The following is a 17,522-nucleotide window of genomic DNA, read 5'->3' as shown; positions in this document are numbered from 1 at the left end:
CTCTCTGTCCTATCCAACAACAATAACAAGGGCAACAAAATGGGAAAAATGGCCTCCAGAAGCAGTGGATTTGTAGTGCTATCACCGAGTCCCAGCAATAACCCTGGAGGCAAAAAAAAAATTTATGGATTATTATTATATTTAATGATAGCTGATTTAAAAAAATTTAAGATTGGACGGAGGGTAGATAGCATAATGGTTATGCAAACAGACTCTCATGCCTGAGGATCCAAAGTTCCAGGTTCAATCCCCCACACTACCATAAGTCAGAGCTAAATAGTGCTCTGGTAAAAAAGAAAACAAAATTAAGATTGACTTTATTTTATTTTATTTTATTTTATTTTGCCTCCAGAGTTATCACTGGGGCTCGGTGCCTGCACTATGAATCCACTGCCCCTGGAGGCTGTTTTTTTCCCCCTTTTGTTGCCCTTGTTGTTTATCCTTGTTGTTATTGCTGTCATTGTTGATAGGACAGAGAGAAATCTATTGAGGAGGGGAAGACAGAGAGGAGAGAAAGATAGACACCCACAGACCTACTTCACTGTTTGTGAAGTGACCCCTCTGCAGGTGGGGAGCCAGGAGCTCGAACTGGGGTCCTTACTCTATTCCTTGCACTTTGTGCCATGTGTGCTTAACCTGCTGTGCTACTGCCCGGCCCCTGGTAGCTGATTTTTAAAAATGTTTTATTATTGGACAGAGACAGAAAGAAATTGAGAGGGAAGGGGGAGATAGAGGGGAAGAGACAGAGAGACATCTGCAGCCTGGCTTCACCACTCGTGAAGCTTCCCCCTGCAGGTGGGGACCAGGGCCTTGAACCTGAGTCCTTCCACACTGTAATGTGTGCACTTAACCAGGTGTGCCACCACCTGGCCCCAATGATGGCTGATTTTGAGTGATAGTATTATAAGTGCTTATTTATTTGTTTTGTTTTTTCTCTCCAAGCACTTGAAAAGTAGCCTTTTCCTTTTTTTTTGTTTTGTTTTGTTTTTGTTTTTTTTGGTTTTTTTGCCTCCAGGGTTATTGCTGGTGCTCTGTGCATGCACTGCAAATCCACTGGAGGCTATTTTTTCCCTTTTGTTGCCCTTGTTGTTTATCGTTGTTGTTGTTATTGCTGTTGTTGTTGGATAGGACAGAGGGAAATTGAGAGAGGAGGGGAAGACAGAGGTGGGAAGAGAAAGATAGACACCTGCAGACCTGCTTCACCGCCCATGAAGTGACATCCCCACCCCTGAAGGTGGGAAGCTAGGGGCTGGAAACAGGATCCTTGTGCCAGCCCTTGTGCTTTGCACCATGGGCGCTTAACCCACAGTGCTACCACTTGGCCCCCAGCCTTTTCCTTCTTAGCCTCATGGTTTCAAATGAGAGATCAAATGAGTTTTTGAAATTGCTTTCCCTCTACTAGTGAAGTATAATTTTTCTTTGCCTGCTTTCAGTAATTTTCTCTAATTCTCAGAAGTTCAATAATGTTGGCATCAGTTTTGTATAAATACGAACTTTTCTCAGCTTTATCAGGCTATAGGTTTATGCCTTTTGCCAAATTTGGAAAGTTTTCAGCCATAATTTGCTTGAGAACTTTTTTTTATCATGCCCCTCTCTTTTTCCACCAGGGATTCTGGTAGCATGACCTTCCTGGGCCCCAGCCCATCCCCCCAGTCCATCCTAGTCATATGTGCTGTTTCTCTTAGAATACCTGGACTCATGGGAGTCGAGCATTAGCACAGCAGGTTAAGTGCACATGGTGCGAAGCGCAAGGACTGGCTTAAGGACCCGCTTAAGGATCCTGGTTCGAGCCCCCAGCTCCCCACCTGCAGGGGAGTCGCTTCACAGGCGGTGAAGCAGGTCTGCAGGTGTCTGTCTTTCTCTCCCCCTCTCTGTCTTCCCCTCCTCTCTCCATTTCTCTCTGTCCTATCCAACATCAACTACAACAAAAAAACAACAAGGGCAACAAAAGGGAATAAAGAAAGAAAGAAAAGAAAGGAAGGAAGGAAGGAAGGAAGGAAGGAAAGAAAGAAAGAAAGAAAGAAAGAAAGAAAGAAAGAAAGAAAGAAAGAAAGAAAGAAAGAAAGAAAGAATACCTGGACTCATGAAATAAATTAGATTTGATTGTGGGGCTGGCCACTCTGGGTCCCGCCCGCCTCCCCTGGCCATTGGGGAGATGGAGGTCAAAGTGGCCACCCGGGGGTCCTGGTGTTGCTCTGTGTGCTGAGGACAAAGTGTGCAGATAGACAGGGCAGTCAGCTCTGGGAAAGCGTCAGTAGGACAATTCATTTATTGAAAGAAAAGGCAGGTAAATATATCCATAACGGGGGGGGGGGGGGGGGGAGTTGAGGTAACCATTAACCCAAACATAGAGCAGAACAATGCATAGTCACATTTTGACCAACAGACTGTTTGATCACAAGTAAAAGGTTACCATACAAGGTTTAGTCACAAGCTTTACAATGTACATTTTTCCGGAGGTAAATTGCAGGCACTTTAGGGCAGCAGGGGGGAAAGGGAGGCAGCTGAGTAATCAGAATGTTTGCTGGCAGTTTTTAGGTTAACCACACATAGAAATCCATGGCTTTTGTTTTAAGGGGAGAGGAGAGGCATGTGCAGAAAGGTAGCCCCCATTCCAGAGAAGCCATCCATCATTAGTTCAGAAGGTCAGGTGAACCTTCCTTTGTCTTGACCCGAAGGGAGAGTTGGGGGTCAACTCGCTTGGACCTCATGGAAACAATAGCCTGGACTTTCCGGGACAGTGGGCCCCAATCTCCAACATTTGATGATCTTCACTGGCTAACAACTACCTTATTATTTTTCACTGTTGTTGTTATTATTGATGTCATCATTGTTAGGACAGAGAGAAATAGAGAGAGGAGGGGAAGACGGGGTGGGGGAGAGAAAGATAGACATCTGCAGACCTGTTTCACCACCTGTGAATCGACTCCCCTGCAGGTGGGGAGCCAGGGGCTGGAACCAGGATCCTTATGACGGTCCTTGTGCTTCACACCACATGCACCTAACCTGCTGCGCTACCACCCGATTCCCACAACTACCTTATTTTAGCCAAGAGACTATCCAGCTTTTCCCAACTGCCTCTAGGTATGAGGAAGATGGTGTTCTAATCAAAGAGCATGCCTACCTGTGTCCTGGGGGAAAAGAATTGGCCGCCACTTCTGGCTATTTTGAAATCATTTTCTCTTCTTTCTTTTGACATGTTGTCTTGCCCTGGGTGCCATGGCACATTCATTGTGCACTAGGTAAGTAACTCACTTCCGTAAGCTGTGGCATGTAGGAACTCACAAGGAGTTAACAAAAAGGACTAGTCCTCATGGAACACAAACAAATGAGAGGCAGGTGTCGCAGGAGGCTTTGTGATGCTGAGGGAGCTCTGGGTATGAGTGTTTTCCACAGGCTGTGGGTGGAAAAGCATCATGGAATATGTGACATTTGAATAGGAACTCTCAAGGGACTTGCAGTGTCCCAGGTAAAAACAGGAAGACAGACAGCAAAAGAAGCCGTGAGAACAAAGGTTCTGGAGTGTGAAAGCATGTGGCAGGTAGTGAGCAGGGCCCAGGGAGAGATAGTGACAGGAGAAGTGAGGTGAACTCCAGTCTTTGGAGAGCCTTTAAGTGTTAAGGTTAAGAGGGTTCCTTTTAAAGACGAGATGGCATTTATACTGTTCATCTTCAAGGTAAAGGTTGACCAGATGACCAAATGAATAGATGACTAGGAATTTGCATCCTCGAGTAGCTCAGCATCATCTTCTCTAAAGGTCATTGCCTGGGAAATGTAGCTACTCCCAAGGGGAGGGACCAGAATCCAGACCCTGTTGGTGGAATCTGTGGATGTCTAGGGTAAGGAGGGCTGACTAGACATCATCTCCACTGCATCGGAGGTGTGATGGAGTCCTCTCCCCTAGCCCCTGTGTTGTTGAAGAGTCATCTTGACTTGGTCCTACCTGGCTTCTCTGATGGGAACCAAAGTCTCAGAATGGCTGAGTCCCTCATCCACTTCATACACCTGTGCGACAAGTGTGCACTACAGGGTTTGGTACCCTCTGCCTGGCCGATGCTCTCTTCATATCTCCAGCTTCTCATTAATCCTTCTCACAACTTTCTCCTTTCAGGTTCTGTTATCCTCACAACTCGTGTGTGTGTGTGTGTGTGTGTGTGTGTGTGTGTGTGTGTGTGTGTGTGTGTGTGTGTGTGTAAACCTTTTTAAGTCATAAAAGAAAACTTGCTTTGAAGTTCAGCCAATCTCTCGATAAAGACCTATGATCTCTGCTGCTTTCATTTGGATAATGTCTGCCTGCCTGTATAGAGATGGGGGTTGGATTTTGTCCCCTTTGATTATGGTTCAGGAAAAATCTCCTAGTTTGTTTTTAAATATTTATTTATGATAGAGAAGGGGTGGAGGGATGGAGGAAGGGAAAAAAAGAGGGAAAGAGAGAGAATGAGGATGAATACCAGAGTAGCCAGGAATTGATCTCAGGACTTCAGGCTTGTAAGTTCAGTGCTCTAGTAACTGCACCACCTCCCATGCTGTGACACCCCAGTCTTGTAAAGTACATCGCCTCTTCTGGCTGGCTGTCAGGTTAGAAATTCAGAATTGGGGATGACAGATCCAGAGATGCCCCTTCAGTGTGGGGTAAAGGGGTACATATACCATACTTTCCCTCTGGAGCTACATGCCTTGGGGACCCTGGAGCAGTCTGAAGAGCATTTAACAAGCTCCCAGGGACATCCTGTCACCCAGGGTGGCATGCCTATGACATGGTCTACTCCACAGCGTTGGTTGAAATGCCCCCCTGGTCTCAGGAGTGGACCCCAAAGGTGAGGGGTCACAGTTGCTGTCATTGTCAATATCAGGACAGTGTGGACATTCTCAGGCTGACTCTTCAGAGTGAACTGGTGGGTGATGAACTTGAGCACATAGCCCAGAAGGTACTGAGGCTTCTGGCAGGGAAGGCCTCTCCCCTCAGTCCTGCTTCTTCCTGCTGCTGCCCCCACTCCACCCCACCCCCAGCCCCCACCAGCTGTCTCAACCATCTCTGTCCTGAGTTGTGAGCTGCTCTGTGCAGACACCCACCACCCCTTTCCTCAGCATCTCATGCTGCTTTGGGAGCTGGGGGAACCCCCCCCCCCACACACACACACACACACATACACCAATAGTAACTTGGTCCTCACTAACCTCCTTTCCTCTGTGTGGTGTCCTGGCTACTGCTCCTGTGTGGCTTCTGGGCAGAGGCTCTGAGGTGACATGTTGGGGGTGGGGGAACAGTCACACTAACACTTTGTGTCTCTGGAGCCGGTGGTTTCCTGAGTCTAACCAGGGGCAGAAGTCCTGGAGGTGTGGGGTTATTTCTGAATTTCTCTCTCTTTTTCTCTCCAGGCAGGTAGGAAGACCTATGCCATGGTGTCCAGTCACTCAACAGGCCATTCTCTGGCCTCAGAGCTGGTGGAGTCCCACGATGGCCATGAAGAGATCATCAAGGTAAGCTCAGTAACCCCTCACCCTGGGTTCTTCCCCAAACTCTTCCTACCCCCACCCTCTACAGGTGTGTGTGCAGGGAGCAGGGAGTTTGCTTGAGGAGCTGGCTCACCAGGAAAGCCCAGACCAGTCCTGCGGGTTCTGGCCCATCTCCTCAAAGATCTGTTTGTGGTGGTTGTCAGTGGTTGTCACTGGGGCATCATGCTCCAGGCTGACTTCCTGATGAGAGACAGAGGGAAGGAGAGATACCACCACACCGCAGCAGCCCCCCAGTTCCTGTTTCTCCCTGGTGCTGGAGGCTAGAACTGGGGTCATGCAGGTGGAAAAGCAGGTATTCTTTTAAACACACACACACACGCACACGCACACGCACACACACACACACACACACACACACACACACACACACACCCCACCTCCACCTCCACCCCTCTCCCTCAGATGAGCTATCTCACTGGCCCCCTGAAAAGATCTTAACAATACCAAGGGATCACATGCAGTTGATGGGAATTTCAGTACCCCCCTGCCCCTCTTCCCAGGCACGGGACACCCATTCTTGGTGTCTGCACCCTGCTTGCTTTTAGTTGTTAGCACTTATCCAGCTAGACTGTGTTTTCTCACCTCAGCAGTGTCTTCATCCTTTCAGGTGTATTTGAAAGGGAGGTCTGGGGACAAGATGATCCACGAGAAGAATATCAACCAGCTCAAGAGTGAGGTTCAGTACATCCAGGAGGTGGGTATCTCCCTCCCTGCTAATAAGTCTTCTCTTTGTTTTTTGCTTCTTTGTGGGCCCAAGTTTCCTCCCACCTGCTCCTCCTATGTCTCCCAAGTGCCACTGTAGCCCTCATGAATTTGATATCATTTCTGGTCCTTCCATGAAATCACACATTATACGCTGCGCCTGGAGGCTGGGCAAGTAGCGCACCCTGTTGAGCACACATGATACCATGAGCAAGGACCTGGATTCAAACTCCCGGTCCCCACCTGCAGGGGGAAAACTTCACAAGTGATGCAGCAGTGCTGCAGATGTCTGTCTGTCTGCCTCTCTCCCTCTCCCTCCCCTCTCAATTTCTGTTTCTCTATAAAAAAAAATTAAAAACTATGAGCCTAACACTGTCCCCAGCCATATTATCTGGATTTGCCAGTCTCACTTCCCCACTTCTCTGATTGCCCTGTTTGTCTTGTTCTCTGTGTCTCCCCAGCTAGAATATTAGTCAGTGGTTATGTACCCCTCCCCCTCCATTTATTTGTTTGTTTGTTTGTTTGTTTATATTTTCCCCAGAGGGCTGCTCAGCTCTAGCTTATGGTGGTGCTGAGGATTGAACCTGGGACATTTGAGGATAGTAGTCTTTCTGCATAACCATTATATTATCTCCCTTATCCCCCTAGTCCTATGCTCCCTCTTGGCTAGGCTGCAGTTCCACCCACCCCCACCCGCCTGCAACCATCGCTAGTACACAGAACCATCTCAGTTCCTAGTAGTTCTGGCTGGGAATGGGCACAAAGCAGAATGAGTGGCCCTCAGTTAAAGCTTTCTGCCCTCTCCTCTCCCAGGCCAGGAGCTGCCTACAGAAGCTTCGTGAGGACATAAGCAGCACATTTGACAGTGACCCAGGCACTTCTCTGCACCGACCAGAGATACAGGTATTTGGAAACTGGTTGAGTGCCCCCTGAGGATGTGGGTATGTGATGGGCAACTCCATGTGCCAGCTACCCTGGAGGTACTTACTCAGATCCCACTGCCCAGAAAGAACCCATCCTTACTACTTAGTTAGCGCTCCTGCAGAAGCACACTTGCATTTGCACACATTAATGTCATGTGAGCACACCTGTGCCTGGAACACTGTACAAAACTGTATTTAGCAGCCTGGGAGGTTGCTAAGTGTGTCAAGACATGGACTCAAGCATGAGGTCCCCAGGTGGATTTCCGGCATTGCATGTGCCAGAGTGATGCTCTGATGTTCTCTCCTTCTCTGCTCCTCACTGATTAGTTAATAAATGGATAAACCCCTGGCAGCACATGTACCAGAATGATGTCTGGTTCTTTCTCTCTCCTCCTATCTTTCTCATTAGTAAATAAATAAAATCTTTAAACCAAAAACAATAATGAGAAGCTCAAGGACTGGCGCAAGGATCCCGGTTCAAGCTCCCGGCTCCCCACCTGCAGGGATGGGGGTCATTTCACATGCAGTGAAGCAGGTCTGCAGGTGTCTATCTTTCTCTCCCCCTCTGTCTTCCCCTGTCTCGGTTTCTCTTTGCCCTATATAAAAAAAAAAAAACCTAGATTATCTTACTTTAGATAACTTATAAGTGAAAAAGAATTAAAATTACTGTTTTACAGTCCAGAAAAAATGACTTACATATATATTGTGCTGTTTTGCTATCCGTCACCATAATGGAGAAAGCTTCTGTGCTATGGTATCTTTCCATCTCTCTCCTTCTGTCTTTCTTATACTTATCTGAAAAAAAAAATAAATAAATGGATAAACCTTTTAGAACTTGCATTTATTTTTTCATTCTCCCTTTTTGTGGACCTGGGGTCTTATGTATGTGTAATTTCACTGCCCCAGAGCTGAATTTTCTTCATTCAGATAGCTACAGAGAGAGGGACGGACACCACAGCACTGGAACTTGCCCCAGTTCACATTATTCCCATGTGGTGCCTAGACTGAAACCTGGGGCACACATATGGCAATGCAGGCACCCAACCCTGTGAGTTCTTTCTCTAGTCCTAAAACTGTAGATAGAAATACGACTGTCATCAAATAACTGGTAAAGTTTCTTATCTATAAGGGTTCTGTGACCGATATTCTTGTGATGTAGACTTTCACACATTCTTGTAATGTAGAGGATCACTCATAAATTCAGGGTTCTCAGAACCTTGCTAACGTGGGTAACACCTGTAGTGTAGGCTGGAAGTCTCAGTCTGTGTGTAAACAGCCATCTCTTTCTGTCCAGAGGAGGAAACTGTGGAGGTCAAGTGTTGGCCCTGTCTCTAGCCCCACACTCAGCACAGGACCTGGGTGGGGCAGGTCATCAGATAAGTTTCTTAGACTAAACTGATGGGAAAAACTTTGGCATGAGTACTCTTGGAATCCTGTCTTGTAGCTTTTCTAAAAGTTGAGAGTATAGGCCAGGAGATAGCTCACCCAACAGGACACACACTTTACTGTGTTTGAGCCCTGGAGAGAGATAGTTTCACATGAGGCAGAGAAAGCATTACAAGGATAGAACTAGGAGGCTTGAGGGCTGGATGGTAGTGCAGTGGGTTAAGAGCACATGGCACAAAGTGCAAGGACGGGCACAAGGATCCCAGTTCGAGTCCCCAGCTCCCCACCTGCAGGGGGGTCGCTTCACAAGCAGTGAAGCAGGTCTGCAGGTGTCTATCCTTCTCTCCCCTTCTCTGTCTTCACTTCCTGTCTTGATTTCTCTCTGTCCTACCCAGCAACAATGACAGCAGTAACAACAACGACAACAAGGACAACAAAAGGGAAAAAATAGCCTCTAGGAGCAGTAGATTAGTAATGCAAGCACAGAGCCCCAGCGATAATCCTGGAGGAAAAAAAAAAAAAAAAATTAGGAGGCTCAGACCTGCCTCTCCAGCTGTCCCCTTTAGGTTCTGTGCCGCCTTGTCTTCAGTCACATTGGGTTTCGGTGTGTTGGTCTTTCCCCTGTGTTGGTCTTTTCCCTTCTCTCACCAAGGCTGACAGCTCAGCACAGTTCTCAGGCTTGTTTAGTAAACAGGCTTCTGGTTCATTTTGCTTGGCTGAAGGCTGGACTTTCACTGCCTGAGCTCATACCTGGCTGGTGGGAGGTGCTTCCTCAGGTGGTAGAAGATCTTAATGCTGTCAGACACAAACCAGAAAATCCGGGTCCCTTGTTTACATAAACTCATAGTCATCTGGTGAATAATTAGGCTGTAGGGTGGAAAGATTTGCAGCAATGTTGCTGCTTTTTAAATTTTATTTGTTTATTTTATAATACATACAAACCTGCCTTAGAGCACCACTCTGATGTATGTGATACCAGGGATTGAACCCAGGACCTCACCACTTTTTTTTTTTATTTCTTTATTAGGGAATTAATGATTTCCAGTAAAATAAAATACAATAGTTTGTACATGTGTGACATTTCTCAGTTTTCCACATACATAACAATTCAATCCCCACCTGGTCCTCCTCTTGTCTTCCAGTACCTGAGCCCTCACCACCACCCCAGAGTCTTTACTTTGGTGCAATCCACCAAATCCAGTCCAAGTTCTGCTTTGTGTTTTCCCTTCTGTTTTCATTTTTCAACTTCTGTCTGAGTGAGATCATCCCATATTCTTCCTTCTCTTTCTGGCTGATCTCGCTTAACATGACTCATTCAAGCTCCATTCAAGATGAGGTGAAGAAAGTAAATTCATCATTTTTTTAATAGCTGAGTAGTATTACATTGTGTATGTATCACAGCTTACTCAGCTATTCATCTGTTGTTGGACATGTTTTATAATTTATTAAAAATTGTACTGCTATGAACTATACACATATCTTTTTGGATGGTTGTGTTTGGTTAGCTTGGATGTATCTCCAGGAAAAGAATTGCAGGGTCATAGGGTAGGTCTACTTCTAGCCTTCTGAGAGTTCTCCAGACTGCTTTCCACAGGGGTTGGACCAACTGACATTCCCACCAGCAGTGCAGGAGGGTTCCTTTGTCCCCACACCCTCTCCAGCATTTGTTGCTGCTACCTTTTCTGATGTATGACATTCTCACAGGAGTGAAGTGGTATCTCATTGTTGTCTTTATTTGCATTTCTCTGACAATCAAAGACTTGGAGCATTTTCACATAAGTTTGTTGGCCTTTTGGATCCTGTCTTTGATTAATAGTCTATTCATATCCTCTCCCCATTTTTGGATGGGGTCATTTTTTTTTTTCTGAGTTTGGTGAGCTCTTTATATATTTTGGTTTTATATTTATATATTTTGATTTTCTTTATATATTTTGTTTTTATATTTATATATTATATATCTTGTCTGATGTAAGGCATGTAAAGATCTTTTCCCATTCTATGAGGGGTCTCTTTATTTGGGTGGTGGTTTATTTTGCTGTGCAGAAGCTTTTTAATTTGTTGTAGTCCCATTGGTTTATTTTTGTTTTAGTCTTCTTTGTAATTGGATTCATATCATTGAAGATGCCTTTAAATTTTGTATGGAAAAGAATTCTGCCAATATTTTCCTTTAAGTATCTGATAGTTTCTGGTCTAACATCCAAGCCCTTTGTGTTTGGTGAAATATAGTGGTTAAGTTTCATTCTTCTGCATGTTTCAACCCAATTTTTCCAACACCAATTTTTTAAGAGATTCTGCTTTCTTCATTTAATAGTCTGGGCACCTTTGTCAACGATTAGATGTCTGTCTATAGGTGTGGGTTTTTTTTTTTTTTTTTTTTTTTAATTTATACATTGTTCAACATTCTTAGAGCCCCTGAAGGGCAAAAGAGACTTTTTTTTTTCTCCAGGGTTATCTCTGGGACTTGGTGCCTGCAACACAAATCCACTGCTCCTGCAGGCTATTTTTTCCTCTTTTGTTACTCTTTTGTTGTTGTTGTCATTGTTGCCATTGCTGCTGTCGTTGCTGGATAGGACAGAGAGAAATGGAGAGAGGAGGGGAAGACAGAGAGGGGGAGAGAAAGATAGACGCTTGCAGACCTGCTTTACTGCTTGTGAAGGGATCCCCCTACACACACACACACTGCAGGTGGGAGCCAGGGCCTCGAACTAGGATCCTTACAATGGTCCTTGTGCTGCTTCACAAGATGTGCACTTAACCCACTGCACCACTGCCCAGCCCTCCCCAAAAGAGGCTATTTATGGAAGTCAGCTGCTGGTAGGCCCTGGACTGTGGGGTGTGGGCCTGTGAGAGATTTTGAGTCTGAGGTATCCTTCAGAATCCCTACAAGGCAAAGGTACTCCCTTTTGTCAAGGCTGCACAGACTTCCCCGCTCCCTCTCTTTCTGCTTCTCCTTAGAACACTGGGAGTTTTTATGTTTGTTTGTTTTTGAAAGCTGAATGAATTTTTAAAAAATCTTTCTTTCCTTTTGTTGCCATTGTTGTTTTATTGTTGTAGTTATTATTGGTGTCATTGTTGTTGGATAGGACAGAGAGAAATGGAGAGAGGAGGGGAAGACAAAGGGGGAGAGAAAGATAGACACCTGCAGACCTGCTTCACTGCCTTTGAAGTGACTCCCATGCAGGTGGGGATCCGGGGACTCGAACCAGGATCCTTACACTGTTCCTTGCTCTTTGCGCCACCTGCGCTTAACCCATTGCTCTACCACCCAACTCCCCCGGGAGTTTTATTTATTTATTTTTATAAATTATCAGTGTATTTATTGAGGTGATATTGATTTGCAAGTCTATAAATGTTTTAGAAGTACAATTTCTCACCTCTTCAGTGTGTGTTGACTACACCTCACCCCCCCACTGAAGCAACAGCGTCCCTCCACAAAAGTCCATTGACTCCCTCCTCCACGCTACCCACACCCCAGACTCCCTTGAGTTCTGTAATCTGAGACCTAAGATTTTGTTTGACTTTGTTCCCTTGCATTATTTCTTTACACCATATGAAAGAGAGAGCATTTAGTATTTTCCTTTTATAGAAGTCTCTTCAGAATTTCTTGTAGGACTGGTTTAGTGGCAGTGGATTCTTTTGACTGTTGTTTGTCTGAAAAGCTCCTTGTCCTTCCTTCAAATTTGATTGATAGCCTGCCTGGGTGCAGTGCTCTTGGGTGGATGCTTTTTTCATTCAAAACTTTGAATATATTTGCTAGTCTTTTCTAGTGTTTAGTTTCTGTTGAGAAATCAGCTGACAGTCTTAATGGGAGTTGCATGATAGGTGACTCACTGCCTCTTTTGCTTCTAATATGCTTTTTTTTTTTTTTTTTGCTTCCAGGATTATCTCTGGGACTCAGTGCCTGTACTACAAACCCACTGCTCCTAGAGGCCATTTTTCCCATTTTGTTGCCCTTGTTGTTATTGTTGCTATTGTTGTTGTTGTTGGATAGGACAGAGAAAAATCGAAGAGAGGAAGAACAGAGGGGGAGAGAAAGATAGATACCTATAGACCTGCTTCACCACTTGTGATGCGACCCACCTACGGGTGGGGAGCCAGAGGCTTGAACCAGGATCCTTATACCTCTCCTTGTGCTTTGTGCCATGTGCAACTGACCCACTATGCTACCTCCCGGCTCCCACTAATGTGCTTTCTTTACCTTAGGTCTTTGCTATTTTAATTTTTGTGTGCCTTGGTGAGTTTAAAAAGTTTAAATTTGGATTTATTTTTCTTGAAGCTAACGAAAGCTTCCAGAATTTGAGCAGAATGTCTCCATCGAGTTGGGGAAATTCTCAGTTAATTTCTTCAAGTAAAATTTTATTTATCGGGGCTCGACAGTAGTGTAGCAGGTTAAGCGCACGTGGCACGAAGCACAAGGACTGGTGCAAGAATGGCAGTTCTAACCCCCAGCTCCCCACAGGGCGGTCACTTCACGGGCAGTGAAGCAGGTCTGCAGGTGTCTATCTTTCTCTCCCCCTTTCTGTCTCCCCCCCCCATTTCTTTCTGTGCTATCATGCAATAACAACAACAACAACAATAATAATAAAGGTGATAAACAGCAAGGGCAACAAAAGGGAAAAGATGGCCTCCAGGAGCAGTGAATTCATAGTGCCAGCACCGAGCCCCAGTGATAACCCTGGAGGCAAAAAAATATATATATTTATCAGATGGGGGAGATAACATAATGATTATGCAAATGATTCTCATTCCTGAGGCTCTCAGGCCCCAGTTTGAATCCCTCATACTACCACCACCATAAACCAGAGCTGAGCAGTGCACTGATTTAAAAAAATGTATTTCAGTCCGGGAGCTGGTGCAGTGGATAAAGCATTGGACTCTCAAGCATGACGACCTGAGTTCAATCCCCTGTAGCACGTGTACCAGAATAATGTCTGTTTTTTCCCCCTCTCTCACCTGTCTTTCTCATTATTAAATAAATAAAATCTTTAAAATTAAAAAAAAAAGTATTTCATTCTCTTTCATCTCCTGGCTCCCTTATGATATGAACATGGTGCTTTTAGCTTTGTCCCATAACTCTTTTGTATTATCTTTATTTTATTTTTAAAAATATTTATTCAGATGGTCCAAGAGGTGGTACAGTGGATAAAGCATTGGATTCTCAAGCACGAGGTCCAGAGTTCAATCCCTGGCAGCACATGTACCAGAGTAATGTCTGGTTCTTTGTCTCTCCTCCCATCTTTCTCATGAATGAGTAAATAAAATCCTTAAAAAAAATTATTCAGGACTGGGGAGAAAGCATACTAGTTATGCAAAAGGTCTTTTATGCCTGAGGCATCAAGGTCCCAAATTCTATCCCTTGTAAGACCATAAGCTAGAACTGAGCAGTGCTTTACTTTAAAAAAATTATTTATTGGATAGAGACAGAGAAATTGAGAAACAAGGAAGAGAGGAGGGAGACGGTAGAGAAAAGGAGCAACACTATAGCACTGCTTCACCACTTATGAAGCTTTCCCCCTGCCAGTGGGAACCTGGGACTTGAACCCAGGTCCTTCCTTGTGTGTTTTAACATGTGTGCTTAACTGAGCATGCCACCACCTATCCCCTGTTTTTAATGACTTCGTTAGTACTATCCTCTAGCCCACCACTTTGATCTTTTGCTTCTGTCTTTTTGCAGTTGTTCTCCTCTATTGTATCATTATTATTATTGTTATTTTTCTGCTTGGCTACTGCATTATTTATCTCTCTGATTTCAGCTGTTGGTATATCCTGTTTCCTCTCATATATTCTCTGGCTTTGTTGAAATTTTCTGCAATTGCGCTTTTTGTTTCGGTAAGCATGCCTAGGTCCATAGCTCACTTTTTCTTTCTTCCTTTCTTTCTCTCTTCCTTTCTTCACTCTTCCTTTCTTCCCTTCACTCTCTATCCCTTTTTTAAAATTTTATTTTTTTAATATTTATTTATTTATTTATTTTCCCTTTTGTTGCCCTTGTTGTTGTAGTTATTGTTGTTGTTATTGATGTTGTGGTTGTTAGAACAGAGAGAAATGGAGAGAGGAGGGGGAGACAGAGAGGGGGAGAGAAAGACAGACACCTGCAGACCTGCTTCACCGCCTGAAGCGACTCCCCTGCAGGTGGGGAGCGGAGGGCTCGAACTGGGATCCTTCCTCTGGTCCTTGCGCTTTGCGCCACGTGCGCTTAACCCACTGTGCTACCGCCCGACTCCCTTATTTTATTTTATTTTATTTTAATATTTATTTATTTACTTACTTATTGGATAGAGACAGATAAATTAAGAGTGGAAGGGGAGATAGAGAGGTAGAGAGTAGCCTGGGTTATGCACACATAGTATGAAGTGCAAGGATCCTGGTTTGAGGCCCCAGTTCCCCATCTGCAATGGGGTTACTTCACAAGCAGTGAAGCAGTTCTGCAGGTGTCTTTCTCCTTCTCTGTCTTCATCTCCCCTCTCAATTTTTCTCTGTCCTGTACAATAAAATGGAAAAATAATGGCCTCCAGGAGCAGTGGCTCATAGTTCAGGCACTGAACCCCAGTGATAGCCATGGATATGGAGGAGGAGAAGGAGAAAGAAAAGAAAAGAAGAGAGAGGTAGAGAGAAAGAGATACCTGCAGCACTGCTTCACCACTCCTGAAGGTGGAAACCAGGAGTTTTAACCTGACTCCTTATAAATGGTAACATGTGTGCTCAACTGGGTGTGCCACTGCCTAGTGACTGGTCCATAGTTGTACAGTCGTTTTTAGGAAATTATTATATCTCTGTTGAATTTGGGGTTTTATTTGTCTTGCTTTCTTGGTCCATCAGTGCAGATGATTTTCTCTGTCTTCTATTTTGATGCTCCATGAGGAACAGAGCCAGAGATCTGTGTTGAGTTGGCCTGGATGGTGACTATGGATTCACAGCCATGAATGCTAGTTGAGACTATAATATTGAGGCTGCATCAACTTGGCTAGTGACCAGAAGTTTCAAGTTTCACAGTCTGATTGAGAACAGACTCTGACAAACTCTGGGTGGTAAATTCAATACTTCTCCCTAAGGGTCTGTTACTATGGAAACTAAATTCCAGTGTAGCTGCCATGATGGTTGGGAGGCTACTGTAGCAATTCCCTTGCAGACTGTAACTTTTATTTCCCATTTACCTTTGTTGTATAGTTGTAGGCACAACATTGTAATATGATTGGATGCTGTAATTTCAGTTCATCCTGACTGTACTCTTGTGTATTATCATTATTGTTGTTGTTGTTGTTATTTTGCATGACAAATCCACTACTCCTGGTGGCTATTTTTTATTTCTTTTTATTTCTTCTTTTATCTTTTTTCTTAGATAGGACAAGAGAAATTGAGAGGGGTGGGAGAAATAGAGAAAGAGAGACACTTGAAAGCCTACATCATCATTCATGTAGATGAAGCTTTCCCTCTCCAGGTAGGGAGTAGGGCTGGAACCTGGGTCCTTCTGCACAGTTATGTGGGTGATGTGTGCATTCAACCAGGTGTACTACCGCCTGGCCCCCAAAGTTCTGTAATTTATGTGTCTCTTTCCAGCTGTGGCTTATTGCTATATAGAGTGTTTCTTTACTTTTCATGAATGTGTTCTCACCATCTGGATGCAAAGTTTTGTCCTTTGCTGTGAATGCTTATCTGTCATCCAGGCCCATTTCTACAGGGTTTCCCATGTATCAGATTTTTCCCTTATGACAGAGGTGAATGAAATCAGACCCTGTTAGTTAGCCATCTTATCATCACCTGCTGGAAGTATCCCTGCCCCCTTCCCATACCATTTCTTTTTTGTTGTAGTCTTCCTTTCCACCCTTTCCTTTTTTCTTTCTAACATTTGAGGTCTTGGGAGCATAATATTCCAACTTGATTACTTGGGGTTATTATTTTTTTCTGCCTCCAGGCTTATCACTGGGGCTTGGTACCTACACTATAAATCCACTGCTCCTGGAGGCCATTTTCCCCATTTTATTGCCCTTGTTATTGTTGCCATTGCTCTTGTTGGATGGATCAGAGAAATTGAGAGAGTAGGAGAAGACAGGGAGGGGGAGAGAAAGATACCTGCAGACCTGCTTCACTGCTTGTGAAGTGACCCCCTGCAGGTGGAGAACCAGGGGCTCAAACTGGAATCCTTGAGCTGGTCCTTGGACTTCACGCCATGTACACGTAACCCAGTGTGCTACTGCCTGGCCCCCACTTGGGGTTATTTTAACTACCAATTTTATTTTCCTATGAACAGGTGGTGCTAGAAAAGCCAAATGGCTTTAGTAAATGTCCCACAACCCTGTACAGCAGCTCACTGGAGGTAGGTAACTGGGAAGCAGTTTCCATGACTGATGCTTAACCAAGAAGTAAGAGGTTGCCTTCCCTGACCCTTTTATTTATTACTTTCTCTCTCACACTAATACTAGAGACTAACCTGAGAAATTTCAAACAGTGGAAAATCAGGAAAAGTAGCCCTTCTCCTTTCATATCTCCAGTCTTTGTAAGTACCCACTGTTGGCAGATTGGAGCCAGTGGACTTTGCCGGGCTAGCGTGGGGGTGCCTCTTCCCTGGCGCGTACTCTCTGGGTTGGAGAGAACGCAACTGGAGCCAGCCTGGGCTGTTACTCACTCAGCGACGTGAGGGAGATGACTCATGAACAGAGCTCGTGGTGGCGAGGCAATGCAATAACTTTATTGATCAGAGAGCCAAGGCTTTTAAAGGGCAGACCCAGAAGTGGCAAGTCGGAAGCAGAAATGGCTAGGAAAGGGGTGGAGAAAGGCAAAAGGGGCTGGAAAGGTAGGAACTTCCTTAGCAACTGTTGTGAGGGTTTTAACTGGTAGGATTAATAATACCCTGCAGGAGGGAGTCCAGTGGTAGCTCAGCGGGTTAAGCACAGGTGGCTTAAAGTGCAAGGATCGGTATAAGGATCCCGGTTCAAGCCCCCGGCTCCCCACCTGCAGGGGAGTTGCTTAACAAGCCATGAAGCAGGTGTGCAGGTGTCT

At 44.9% G+C, this 17,522-nt stretch overlaps 1 protein-coding gene across 2 annotated transcripts in view; it reads left to right on the top strand.

The window, feature by feature from the left end:
• Positions 1-17,522, top strand: part of TUFT1 (tuftelin 1) — a 56,326-nt gene that overhangs the window by 19,522 nt on the left and 19,282 nt on the right. The window contains exons 2-5 of one of the 2 annotated variants that reach the window (XM_007530659.3): positions 5,380-5,481; positions 6,125-6,211; positions 7,033-7,122; positions 16,774-16,839. In XM_007530659.3, the coding sequence (XP_007530721.1) occupies positions 5,380-5,481; positions 6,125-6,211; positions 7,033-7,122; positions 16,774-16,839 (345 nt within the window). The remainder of the gene's footprint in view (positions 1-5,379; positions 5,482-6,124; positions 6,212-7,032; positions 7,123-16,773; positions 16,840-17,522) is intronic. The other variant, XM_016191506.2, reaches the window with a different exon arrangement.

The sequence above is a fragment of the Erinaceus europaeus genome, chromosome 11, assembly GCF_950295315.1.
Source record: "Erinaceus europaeus chromosome 11, mEriEur2.1, whole genome shotgun sequence".
NCBI lineage: Eukaryota > Metazoa > Chordata > Mammalia > Eulipotyphla > Erinaceidae > Erinaceus > Erinaceus europaeus.
The sequence above is the reverse complement of the archived record's forward strand: the minus strand, read 5'-3'. Positions and strand labels throughout refer to the sequence as shown.